This window comes from Equus przewalskii, chromosome 7 (assembly GCF_037783145.1).
Source record: "Equus przewalskii isolate Varuska chromosome 7, EquPr2, whole genome shotgun sequence".
Classification (NCBI taxonomy): domain Eukaryota; kingdom Metazoa; phylum Chordata; class Mammalia; order Perissodactyla; family Equidae; genus Equus; species Equus przewalskii.
The window spans coordinates 45,483,779-45,497,787 of NC_091837.1; the positions used below are offsets into that span (position 1 = coordinate 45,483,779).

The 14,009-nt window shown below is 39.0% G+C and overlaps 1 protein-coding gene across 27 annotated transcripts in view; it reads right to left on the bottom strand.

Annotated features, from left to right (window-relative positions):
• DLGAP1 (DLG associated protein 1) overlaps nucleotides 1–14,009 on the bottom strand; it is an 843,303-nt gene that overhangs the window by 45,712 nt on the left and 783,582 nt on the right. For all 27 annotated transcript variants that reach the window (XM_070629775.1, XM_070629776.1, XM_070629781.1 and 24 more), the window contains one exon: nucleotides 11,462–11,553. In XM_070629775.1, the coding sequence (XP_070485876.1) occupies nucleotides 11,462–11,553 (92 nt within the window). The remainder of the gene's footprint in view (nucleotides 1–11,461; nucleotides 11,554–14,009) is intronic.

Sequence of the window (14,009 nt, forward strand, 5' to 3'; positions counted from 1 at the left end):
ATGCCAGGCTGCCGGGAGACTGGAAGCTGAGTGAGCACAAGGAGGCTTAAGGCAGGATGCCTCAACATTGGGTTCGTAAACTTTCACTTATCCTCCTATTTTCACTACAGTAACCCTGCCCTCAACTGTGCTGGTGTCCTTCAGACCAGAGATTCACTGTTTTAGTCTCTGAAGAAGAGAAGCCTCCAGGCTTCTGCCAGAGTGGGGAAGGATTGTCACTTGGTTCTGCAGATTCAAGCAGTTTTTAGTTTCACCTTTATCCTATTTTCGGAGCACCCAATGAGGTCGATTCCCTTGCCTTTTGTAGATTCTGAAATTTAAATGGAGCTACATCTTGGATTTCTGCATTACTGGCTTTAGACTCAGCTTTCTCTGGTTGGCTAAGTCAGTTATCACTTGTCTATCCATCTTCCAGCCTCCAAAATTTTGCTGTTGTTTTCTTTTCCTCTCCTGTTTTCTTCATCCTTGGCAGTTTAAGTCAAAACAAACAAAAAATCCTTTTACTGTCACTTAGTTTCAGAAGTCCTCAAAGATAGATGTGTTTTTTTTTCACAATCTTTGGTCAAAAGTCAATCTACAAATAAGGTAAATATTCAACAGCAGGAGAAAGGGGAAGCAAATTATGGTAGCTGTATTTTTGAATATTGCGTAGCTATTAATAGAAGTATTTATCATGAATTTTTAATAATGAGAAGGCTTTTGTTATAATCTTGGTTGATTTTTTAAATATTACTAAATTTAAATCATAGGCTGATTTCAACAACTTTTAAAATGTTCATGGAAAATGTGTGGGTAAAAATATACCCCTTTATTAGTTCATGGTTAATGGATGGGATTAGGGAAGATTTTATTTTACTTCTGTAATTTATAACTTTTTACAGTGCATAAATACTACCTTACTTTTCTTATCATTAATTAGATTATAAAACACAATTATTATAGAAAAGATAGATAATACTTAATAAGACATATACACACATAAGCACAGTTTTTTCGATTACTCTAAAGCCCATGAGAATTATAAACTGTTAACATGTTGCCATATGTTTTCCTCCAAGTAAATTTACATACTATTTTTATAATGAAAATAAATAATATTCTTCCTCTTTGTGTCCACTGTTAGAGTCTTAGAGATATTAGTGGGCTAATGTAAGAAAGTTTAGTTTGGGGGCTGGCCCAGTGGTGCAGCGGTTAAGTTCGCATGTTCCGCTCCTCGGCAGCCTGGTGTTCACCGGTTCGGATCCCGGGTGCGGACATGGCACTGCTTGGCAAAAGCCATGCTGTGGTAGGCGTCCTACATATAAAGCAGAGGGAGATGGGCATGGATGTTAGCTCAGGGCCAGTTTTCCTCAGCAAAATGAGAAGGATTGGCAGTAATTAGCTCAGGGCTAATCTTCCTCAAAAAAAAAAAAAAAAAAGTCTAGTTTGAACCACTGTTGAAATACATTGTTATCTGGAAGGAAAGGGGAGACCCCTGGGAGCCTCTCAGCTTTCTCACCTTAGTAAACAAAAGGATTGGTTTACTAGATTTGTTAATTTTCAGCTTGAAAGACAAGAAGACCTCATGCAAATTCCTGGGGAGCAGTCAAAAGGATGAGAGAGAATGAGGACAGGATGCGTGGAGGCACTTGGATAGAGAACAGTGGCGAGGTGAGTACTCCTGGGGGAGGTGTTGGCAAGATTTGCCTGCTTTGCTTAGAATGAGTCCTGCCTATCAGCAAATATATGCCTTGTGGATCCCACCAAACAATGGCACTGGCTGACCTGTGAAACAGGAGCTGAGGAAAAATAGCTAATGTCTGATGGAGATGAGGAGTTTCTTCATTGGTTTAAGAGAAGCAGTCTTGTTTCAAAACCACATTCATTCGTTGTCCCTGGGTTGGTGTTGCCATGGCGTTTAAACTAGTGACCTTTAGACAGCATTCCTCTGTGCGAGGTCCCCACCAAGAGGCAGCCCTGGAGAATGGATGTGGCAAGACTGCGATCAGTGGCATTTTGAGGATATCATGGCTGCCTACAAATATACCAGGAAGATTTGTAATACTCCATGTCAATTCCTCTTCAGAGGAATTGACGCAGATCTCTTACCTAGCGCATTTTATTTTTTACTAATGATTTATTAACATCTTCCTTTTGTTTCAATTTGGAACACTGGAGAGCGCCCTAAATTTACAAGTCTACCCTTTAGGAGACAAATCAGCCAGACACACTTTGCTACGTTAGATTTGGTTCCTAAATTGTGATGGATTCAAAAGGTGATAGTGAGTCTTCTGTCTCTTTGATCAGTCTGTTTATTTGGGGAAGGAAGAAATGGATTGTATTGGTCATTCAAGGTGAAAACAAGAGTCTCATTTTTATCACCAGATTAAAAAAAAAATCCCCCAGCTGTCAGTAGGTAATCTTATCTTCTCCATTTTGGGTTTTAAGATCCTATCTAAATGAATTATGACCAGCAAAATTATTTTTTAAAAATTATCATTAGAGACAGAAGATGTAAGTGATCCCTGCCTGTTGGACGATGGATTTCTTTTGGGGAACTTGAAAACAATCATTAAGATCAATTTAAATCCCTATTTGCTTTACAGTGATTAACGACAAAGTGACCTTTGAGGAAGGGTATGTTTTAGAAAGTTTAGCACCAAAATTGGGTCTGCCAGCCCTTTTAGGGGATGAGTTTTAAATAAATTATTCTGTTTACTGAGGAACCGACCATGCTACAAACTTCAATAGTTCATTAAATTTTCAACTTTTTAATAACATGAGAAAAGTGGCTCATTTGAAGTTTTTGGGTTGCTATTAGGTATGTCCAAACCGTGCAGTATTTTGCATTCCTGTAAACAGACAAGAGTGAAGGCATTAATTTGGTAAGATAGAATAGTTGACTGCAGGGGAAATGTTGGAAGTAAAATTTGAAAATTGTGATGATTTTCTCTTATTTTTAAAGAAAAGGTGGTCTAATAGCTTCCTTGAGACTTGACTATTCAGAGCGGTTCTATTTAGGTACATGATAGAACAAGAAACACTTATACCGTGCTTCCTATGTATTAGGTATTTTTCTAAAAGTTTTATATCAATATTAAACAACACACCCCAGGACAATAGTCTGAGGTTAATACTACTATGCACTCCTCTCTCTTTTTAATTAATAAACTTTATTTTATAGAGCAGTTTTAGATTCACAGCAGAATTGAGCAGAAAGTACAGCGATTTCCCACATACCCCCTGTCGCTCCACGCACAGCCTCCCCCACATTAACATCTCCCGCCAGAGTGGTACACGTGCTGGGGACCCTACACTGACATGTCATCACCATCCAAAGTTCATAGTTTACACTGAAGTTCACGCTTGGTGTGTCCATTCGATGGACTTCGACAGATGTATCCACCACTGTAGTGTCATACAGAACAGCTTCAATCCCTTAAAAATCCTCTGTGTTCTGTTTATTCATCCCTCCCCCCAACCACTTTTTACTGTCTCCATAGTGTTGCCTTTTCCAGAATGTCACATAGTTGGAATCATTCAGTAAGTAGCCTTTTTAGTTGGCTTCTTTTACTTAATAACATGCATTCAAATTTCCTCCATGTCTTTTTGTGGCTTGATAGCTTATTTCTTTTTTAACACTGAATATAATCCCATTGTCTGGATATACCACAGCTTATCCATTCACCTACTGAAGGACATCTTGGGTGCTTCCATGTTTTGCCCATGACGAATAAAGCCACTATAAACATCTGTGTGCAGGTTTTTGTGTGGACATAAGTTTTTAACTCCTTTGGGTAAATCCCAAGGAGCACAACTGCTGGATCACATGGTAAGAGTACGTTTAGTTTTGTAAGAAACTGCCAAACTGTCTTCCAAAGGGGCTGCAGCATTTTGCCCTCCTGTGAGCAATGAATCAGAGTTAATGTTGTTCCACATCCGCATCAGCATTTGGTATTGTCAGTGTTTTGGATTTTGGCCATTCTAATACATGAGTAGTGGTATCTCATTGTTTTAATTTGCAATTCCCTAATAACATATGATGTTGAGCATCTTTTCATATACTTACTTGCCACTTATATATCTTCTTTGGAGAGGGGTCTGTTAAGGTCTTTTGTTCCTTTTTTAATTAGGTTGTTCATTTTTTATTGTTGAGTTTTAAGGGTTTGTTGTATATTTTGGATAATAGTCCTTTATCAGATGTGTCTCTTGCAAATATTTTCTCCCAGTGTGTAGCTTGTCTTCTCATTCTTGTGACATTGTTTCACAGAACAGAAGTTTTAAATTTTAATGAAGTCCAGCTTGTCAATTATTTCTTTCATGGATTGTGCCTTTGGCACTGTATCTGAAAAGTCAATACCATGCCCAAGGTTACCTGGATTTTCTCCTTTGCTGTATTCTAGAAGTTTTATAGTTTTGTTTTTATATTTAGGTCTGTGATCCATTGTGAGCTAATTTTTGTGAAGGGTGTAAGGTCTGTGTAGATTCATTTTTTTGCATGTGGATATCCAGTTGTTCCAGAACCATTTGTTGAAAACATTATCATTTCTCCATTGTATTGCTTGGCTCCTCCGTCAAAGATCGGTTGACTATATTTATGGGAGTCTATTTCTGAGCTCTCTATTCTGTTCCATTGATCTATTTGTCTATTCTTTCCCCAATACCATACTGTCTTGATTACTGTAGCTTTATAATAAGTGTAGAAGTTGAGAGTCAGTCCAACTTTTTTCTTCTCCTTCAAAATTGTGTTAGCTATTCTGTCTTTTTTATCTCGATATAAACTTTTGAATCAGTTTGTCCATATCCACAAAATAACCAGCTGGGATTTTGATTGAGATTGCATTGAATCTATAGATCAAGTTGGGAAGACCTGCCATCTTCACAATACTGAGCCTTCCTATTCATGAACATGGAATATATCTCCATTTATTTGGTTTTTCTTTAATACGTTTCGTCAGAATTTTATAGTTTTCCTCACATAGATATTGTACATATTTTGTTAGATTTATACCTAAGTATTTCAGTTTTGGGGGTACTAATGTAAATGGTAATGTGTTCTTAATTTCAAATTCCACTTGTTCATTGCTGGTATATAGGAAAGTGGTAGATTTTTGTATATTAACCTTGTACCCTGCAACCTTGCTATAATCACTTATTAATTCCAGGAGGGTTTTTTGGTTAATTCTTTCAGGTTTTCTTCATAGACGATCATATCATCTGCAAAGACAGTTTTATTTCTTCCTTTTCAATCTGGATACCTATTATTTCCTTTTCCTGTTTTACTGTATTAACTAGGACTTCCAGTATGATGAGTGGTGAGAGGTAACATTCTTGCTTTGTTCCTAATCTTAGCAGAAAAGCTTCAAGTTCCTCACCATTAAGTCTTATGTTAGCTGTAGGTTTTTCATAGATATTCTTTATCAAGTTGAGGAAGTTCTCCTCTATTCCTAGTTTGCTGAGAGTTTTAGATCATGAATGAACATTGGATTTTGTCAAACGCTTTTTCTGTAGCTATTGATGTAGTCGTGTGATTTTTCTTCTTTAGCCTGGTTGATGTGATTAACTGATTTTCAGATGTTGAACCAGCCTTACATACGTGGGATAAATCCCACTTGGTCATGGCCGGATTTTATTTGCTGATACTTGTTGAAAATTTTTGCCTCTATATTCATGAGAGATATTGGTCTGTAGTTTTCTTTTCCTGTTATGTCTTTGTCTGGTTTTAGTATTAGGATAATGCTGGCCTCATAGAATGATTTAGGAAGCATTCCCTCTGCTTCTGTCTTTAGAAGAGATTATAGAGGATTGGTATAATTTATTACTTAAATATTTGGTAGAATTCACCAGTGAGCCCATCTGGGCCTGATGATTTCTCTTTTGGATGATTATTAATTATTGATTCAATTTCTTTAATAGATATAGCCCTATTCAAATTATTTATGCCTTGTGTGAGTTTTGACAGATTGCGTATTTCAAGGAATCAGTCCATTTCATCTAGGTTATCAAGTTTGTGGGCATAGCATTGTTCATAGTATTCCTTTATTATCTTTTCAATGTCCATGTGATTTCTGTGATATCCTCTGTTTTATTTTTGATATTAGTCTTTTGTGTCTTCTCTCTTTTTTTTCTTAGACTGATTAGAAGCTTATCAATTTTATTGATCTTTTGAAAGAAACAGCTTTTGGTTTTGTTGATTTTCTCTATTGATTTCCTGTTTCCAGTTTCATTGATTTCTGCTCTAATTTTTATTAATTCTTTTCTTCTGCTTACTTTGGATTTAACTGCTCTTCTTTTTCTAGTTTGGCAAAGTGGAGGCATAGGTGATTGACTTTAGATCTTTCTTCCTTTATAATATGTGCATTCAGTGCTATAAATTTCCCTATAAGGGGCCAGCCCAGTGGCACAGTGGTGAAGTTCACACATTCCACTTTGGCAGCCTGGAGCTCACCGGTTTGGATCCCGGGTACAGATATGGCACCACTTGTGAAGCCATGCTGTGGCAGGCGTCCCACATATAAAGTAGAGGGAGATGGGCATGGATGTTAGCTCAGGGCCACTCTTCCTCAGAAAAAAGAGGAGGATTGGCAGCAGATGTTAACTCAGAGCTAACCTTCCAAAAAAAAATAAATTCCCTATAAGTACTATTTTCACTGTATCCCATAAGTTTTGATAAGTTGTATTTTCATTTTCATTCAATTTAAAACATTTTTAAGTTTCTATTCAGATTTCTTCTTTGACTCATGTGTCATTTGGAAATGTGTTATTTAATCTCCAAATATTTTAGGAATTTCCAGCCACCTTTCTGTTACTGATTTCTAGTTTAATTTCACTGTGGTCTGTGAGCAGACATTGTATGACTTTTATTCTTTAAAATTTGTCAAAGTGTGTTTTATGGTCCAGAATGTGGTCTATCTTGGTGAACGTTCATGTGAGCTTGAGAAGACTGTGTTTTCGGTTGTTGTCAGATGAAGTAGTCTAGAGATGTCAAGTATATTCAGTTGATTGATGGTGCTGTTAAGTTCGACTACGTCCTTACTGATTTTTTGCCTTCTAGATCTGTCCATTTCTGATAAAGGGGGGTTGAAGTATCCAACTATAATAGTGGACTCATCTATTTCTCCTGTGAGTCTATCAGTTTTTGCCTTGTGTATTTTGATGCTCTTGGTAGGTATATAAACATTAAGAATTGTTATATCTTCTTGCAGAATTGACCCCTTTATCATTGTGTAATGCCTCTCTTTATCTCTGATAATTTTCCTTCTCCTGAAGTCTGCTCTGTCTGAAATTAATAAAACTACTGCTGCTTTCTTTTGATTAGTGTTAGTATGATATATCTCCATCCCTTTATTTTTAATCTATATGTGTCTTTATATTTAAAGCAGGTTTCTTGTAGATAACATACAGCTGGGTATTGTTTTTTATCCACCCTGACAATCTCTGTCTTTTAATCTGTGTATTTTATACCATTGATGTTTAAAGTGATTATTGATCTAGTTGGATTAATATCTACCAGATTTATTACTGTCTTCTATTTGTTGCCCTTGTTCTTTGTTCCTATTTTTGTCTTTCACATATTTCCCCTCTTTTCCTAGCATGTAAGTTATACTTCTTTTTTCACTGTTTTTAGTGGTTGCTCTAGAGTTTGCACTATATATTTTATAGCTAATCCAAGTTGACTTTCAAATAATACTATACCACTCAGCAGTAGTGCAAACACCCTATAATAATTAAAATTCCTAATTCCTCCCTCTCATCTTTTCTATTATTGCTGTTATTCAATTCACTTATACTCAAATATATGTGTATATATTTGAACATATTATTTCTATTATTACTTTGAAACAAGTATTATCTAACGATCAAATAAGAATAACAGAAATAAAAGTTTTAATTTTACCTTCATTTATTCCTTCTCTGATTCCCTTCTTCATGTAGATCTGCGTTTCTGACATATGCAGCTTTCCTTCTCTCCAAAGGATTTATTTTAACATTTCTCACAAAGCAGGTCCACTGGAAAAAATTCCCTCAATTTTTGTTTGTCTGAGAAAGTCTTTATTTCTCCTTCACTTTTGAAGGATACTTTCACAGAGCACAGAATTCTAAGTTGGTGGTTTTTTCTCTCAAATAAAAATATTTCACTCTACTCTCTTCGTACCTTCATGGTTTCTGAGTAAGAGTCATATATAATTCTTATCTTTGCCCCTCTATAGGAAAGAGGTTTTTTCCCTCTGGCTTCTTTCAGGAATTTTTCCTTGATTTTCTTTAAATATGATATGCCTAGCTGTAACGTATTGGGCATTTATCCTGTTTGGTCTTCTGTGAGCTTCCTGGATCTGTGGTTTGATGTCTGACATTAATTCAGGGAAATTCTAGTCACTATTGTTTTAATTATTGCTTCTCTTCTTTTTTCTCTTTCTTTTCTTTCTGGTATTCCCATTAAGCATATATTAAACCTTCTATAAAAATCCAAGTTTTTGGATATTCTGTTCTGATTTTTTTCAGTTTTTTTTCTCTTTGATTCCAGTTTTGGAAGTTTCTATTGTTATATCCTTAAGCTCAGAGATTCTTTCCTCATCTGTGTCTAGTCTACTAATGAGCCCATCAAAAATATTCTTTCTGTTACAGTGTTTTTGATCTCTAGCATTTTAATTTTTATTCTGTCTTAGAATTTCCATCTCTTTGCTTACATTATCCATCTGTTCTTGCATGCTGTCTACCTTTTCCATTAAAGTCCTTAGCATATTAATCATAGTTTAAAAAAATTCCTGATCTGAAAATTCCAACATTCTTGCCATATATATCTCTGGTTCTGAAGTTTGTTCAGTCTCTTCACGCTATGTTTTTTACTTTTTACTATGCCTTGTAAATTATTGTGGAAAAGTGGACATGTTGCACCGGGTAAAAGGAACTGTGGTGAATAGGCCTTTAGTAATGTGATGGAGAGTTGAGCGGGGAGGGGAAGCACTCTACTGTCCTATGACTTGGTCTCAGTCTTTTGGGGAGCCTGTGCCCTTGGACTGTGAACTTCAACAGTGCTTCTAAGTTTCTCTCCCCCTTATGTGGGAGAGGAGGCCTAGAGGGAGCTGGAGTTGGGCATTTCCCTCCCCCAGGTAGGTTAGGCTCTGATAAAAACCCAGCAGGTCAGGTTCTAGTAAAATAGTTTCTCCTGAGGGCAGGTCTTGTTAAGAACAGAATGCTCTGGCCTATTTCAAAATGGTTTCCTTTCCCCTCTCTCTGCTAGAAGCACGAGGGGATCTTTCTCCAGTATTCACTGTGAGGAGCTGGTAGAGCTCCAGGCGGTAAAACTCACAAAAGTGTGGAGGCCTCCGTATAACTGGGTTCTTCTGAAGTTTTTAATTCTCTGACTTGTCCTTACTGAGCTTCCAGCAATTCATCAATTACAGTTAGGTTTTCCTAACCTATGACTGGTTCCCATGGAGGTTTCTGCTGGTGGGTTTCTACTCCAGTAAGTTGTGATTCTCTATATCTGTCTGTCTCTCCAATTTTGGGGGCAGTGGTTTGCCTTGTGACCTTCCTTGCCTCTCTGAGTGATTTAAGAAGAGTTGTCAATTTTTAAGTTTGTTCAGCTTTTACTTGTTGTCAGAACAGAGTGGCAACTTCTAAGTTCCTTACATGCTGGACAAGAACCACCCACTATCTTCTTTTTACATAGAAACCATAGGTACAAAGACATTTAGTAATCTGATCAAGGCCCCCCAGCTAGTATCTGGCAGAGCCAGAACTTGAATTGAGATGTTCTGGCTCAAGAATCTGTCCTCTTAACCACCATACCATTGAGGAAAACAAGCTAGTTGAGCTATTGGGGGAAGGAGGAATATGTTTTCTTACCATGAGATCTTTCATGTCTACTAAGTTTACATTTTTGGAAAATTTTCTAAAAGAATTAAAGGAACATCTGCCAGAACGGTTGGTTTGAAAATAGTGATTACTAAAACTTGAAGTAGATACTACAAGTAAACATTTTAGGGTAAAAGAAAAAAATCACTCCTAAACCTACCATTTTTACAGGTTACATTTCAGTGCTTGTCCATCTTCGTGAATATTATATGTGGGTATTATGTATTCAGTGTTTTCACTTAACATTCTATCATGGGAATTTCCCCATGTTTCTGTAATTCTTTATAAGTGACCTTTAATGGTTGAATAATATTCTACCTTGGTGATGTGCTATAATTTACAAAAGCATTCTCTTATTGTTTGATGTTTGATAATTGATATTTGTCTGTACAATGATAGATAATGTTCCACAACTGCTTTCCTTCCATTGAGTGATTTCATTCAGGATAGCCCCAGCATGTGATTACTGGGTCAATGGGTATGGATAGATGTATAACTATTGCTGTATTAGTTTCCAGAAGAGTTACACCAATTTTCTGGGCTTCCAGCATTGTATAATTATAGAAAATATAATTACATAAAAATATTATATATACATGCATGAAAACCTCTTAGATGTAAGTGCAAGGACAACACCAGGAGACTCTGAAATATGGACTGATGCATGACTTCTTTTCAGATGTTCAGTTTATGTTACATGTTGCCTTGCATACAGGAGACATTCCATAGATATTTATTGAATGGATGGATGATGGAGGGATGGATGACATCCAACTGATTCCTACTAATTAACACACAGAAAGTTAGTGGCAAAGTTGAGATGATATTTTGATTTATAATATAGAGCTCTTTCACCTACCATAACTGCAGTTTTACTTCACTCAGCCAACATTCACTATGTACGTAGTATGTGCACAGCAAAGTTTGGAAGCTGGCGGTACTACTATTAATAAATCATACTTCCATTCATCATGGACCTCATAGTTTGGGAAACTCACATATCTTTCTGGATCAAGTTCTCATTTATAAAATGAATATAGTGACCACAGAAATCTCTTCCAACTCCTGGATTCTGTGATCTTCTGAAACTCTAAATTTCCCATTTCTAGACACTAAGACTCTAGAGGAAGCTTATTTTAAAGAGCATTTTAAAGGAATTGGTGATTCAGGATAATAATAGGGAATTTTCTTTTTTCTCCTCCTCATTCATTCATTCATTCATCATTTATCATTCATTGAACACATGCTAAACACCAAACATTTTTAAGTGCTAGGAATAAAAATAGGAATAAGTCCTCTTCTCTTAAAAAGTCTACAGTCCAAAATGGGAAGGCTTTTTGAAGAGGAATAGTTTGGCAATACAACAGTACTGTACACAGTGTTTATGTGTATGTGAATGTGATGTGTTTACTCAACTATTCTAGCCAAAACTTAAATGGAGTGGTCTCCAGTATAAAGTAGAGGAGGGAATCAGCTAATATTGATTGATTCAAGCTTACCCTCTAAATGTTCCCAAAAGTTGATGGAAAATATCATTGAATCTTGTAGGTTTATCATGGGGAAAAATACTTGTAGCATACTTTCCAACATCAAGACGAAAGAGGACATATGAATGTGGACTCACCATTTCTCTTCTTCTACTTGCACTCCTACGGACTGGAACTTACTGGGTGTTTTATTTTCCCCCGTTTTGTCAGGTTCTTCAGCATCATCCACCTGAAGAAATAATTTAAAAAGTAGAAGTGCTCCATGTTAGTCATCTCACTTGAAAACCAAATACCACATTTTGTTAGAAACATCTGTAGTATTACTGGAAGGTTTTGTGATTTGTAACCTTTTCATTCAATATTTGTGTATTTGCCAAGAGCCATTACTCCATTATTAGTGTGCTCTTTGACTCTGTTCATCTTTGTAAAATGCAATTTCGTTCACTGTCTATGATTCCTCTATAGAATTGTGAGCATATACTTACCTGTGAGCACTGTGTTAGAAGAGAGCACTACATGGAAATGTGTTCTTGGAAGTTTTGAATTTGCAGATAACAAGATACAAAAGAAGGAAGAAAATTCATTTACTGTAGTTAGAATTGTTGATATTGGGAGATAGAGGTATTAACTTTATTAAAATAAACCATAGAGGAGGGGGCGGGACCAAGATGGCAGAGTGAGTAGTCTTCTTTGTCTCTCCTCCTTCGAATCTACAACTAATTGGACATTCACTGGTTAACAAAGGATATCCAGATAGCATCTCAAGACGCCTGAGAGACCCGTGCTGCTATACATCGGAAGGCGGGCGGACTTCCCCCCGGGAGGAGGTGGAGATAGGTGAAAACTCTCCGACCCCGACCCCCAGACAGCCTAGTACCTGCAACAGGCTCTCTTCCAGTGGACTCCCCCATAGCATCGCCACACACCAAGGGCGGGAGTGTGCACTCACTGGCGTAGCGACGGTGGAAATAGGTGACAACAGCCCTACCTAAGCCCCCTGCGATTACACCTAAGCCCAGGGGGAAACTCCACGGTCCCGCACCCGCCGGCAGGGAAAGCTTCTGCTTGCCATTAGCAGGGAGGCCCCGTCTAGCATTCAAAACACTGGGAAGCTCCCAGGGAGTGGATTCCCCAGCAGGGCACCAGCCCACCAGCCGCTGCCAGGCTCACGGACTCTGGTTATGCACGGGACAGTGCAAGAGGTGCCCAGAGTTCCCGTGGACATGCTTGGGGGCTGGGTAGAGCTCCAGCATCCGGCTCCGCGGCCCAGGGGGAAACTCCAGGGTCCCACACCCACCAGCAGGGAAGGCCTCTGCTCGCCATTAGCAGAGAGGCCCTTCCTGGCATTCAGAACACCAGGAAGCGCCCAAAGAGTAGAATCCCTGGCAGGGCAGCAGCCCACCAGCTGCTGCCAGGCCCACAGTCTTCGGCTGTGCCCAGGACGGTGCAAGAGGTGCCCAGAGTTCCCATGGGCATGCTTGGGGGCTGGGTGGAGCTCCAGCACCTGGCTCTGAGGCCCAGGGGGAAACTCCAGGGTCCCGCACCACTGGCAAGGAAAGCCTCTAGTCACCATTAGCAGAGAGGCCCTGCCCAGCATTGAGAACACCGGGAAGCTCCCAAAGAGCAGAATTCCCCACAAGGCAGCAGCCCGCCAGCTGCCGCCGGGCCCAGAGACTCTGGCCGTGTCCCAGACAGGGCAAGGGGCTCCCAGAGATTCTGTGGGAGTGGTTTGGGGTTGGGTGGAGCTCCAGTGGAATGGCTATGTGGCTCAGGGGGGAACTCCAGGTTCCCACAGCAGCCTCAGCAAAAGCCTCTGCACAGCACTAGTGGAGAGGTCCTGACCAGCAATCACAAGGCTGGAAGGCCCTGGGGCAAAAGGAGCACAACTAGATGAGCTAACCACGGACTGCAGAAGATACCCATAGCTCTACTGGGACCTATAGTGGACAAGTGTGATCTTGTGGGCTCTGTCAGTGACAGAGCTGCGATTACAGGTGATCCTGCTCCCGGCTGCTGGGAAAGCCCATAACACCACTGCAGACCCCAAGGAGGGAGTGCGTCTAGGTGGTCTGCAACAGTAGGCACCAGCAGCCTGAGGCCCCCTTGCGATTGCCCCCACAACTGACAAGGGACCCCACAGGACCACTGTGACTACGAGGAGGGGCCCAGGTCCAGTCAGTAACAGCTGACAGGGTTCCTGGTTGGTGCAGTCTAAACAGCTGCTCCCCCCCACACCAGTTGCAACAAGTGGACTAAACTCCTAGTGACTAAACTCTATCTCTAGGCAGAGGCATAAATCCACGCCATTAAGCAGTATGAAAAAATATATTAAATCCCCAGAACAGAAGGAAAATGATAAGTACCCAGAAAACAATCCCAAAGACAATGAAATCGATAACCTAAATGACGATGATTTCAAAACAGCCATTATTAAAAAACTCGATGAGTTAAAAGAGAATTCAGATAGACAACTCAATGAGTTCAGGAGCTATGTCACAAAAGAGCTTGATACTATAAAGAAGAACCAATCAGAAATACTGGAGATGAAGAACACAGTGGAGGAGATTATGAAAAATCTGGACTTTCTGAACAATAGGGTTGATGATATGGAGGACAGAATTAGCAATTTGGAGGATAGGAATATAGAAATGCTGCAGTCAGAGGAGGAGAGAGAACTAAGACTAA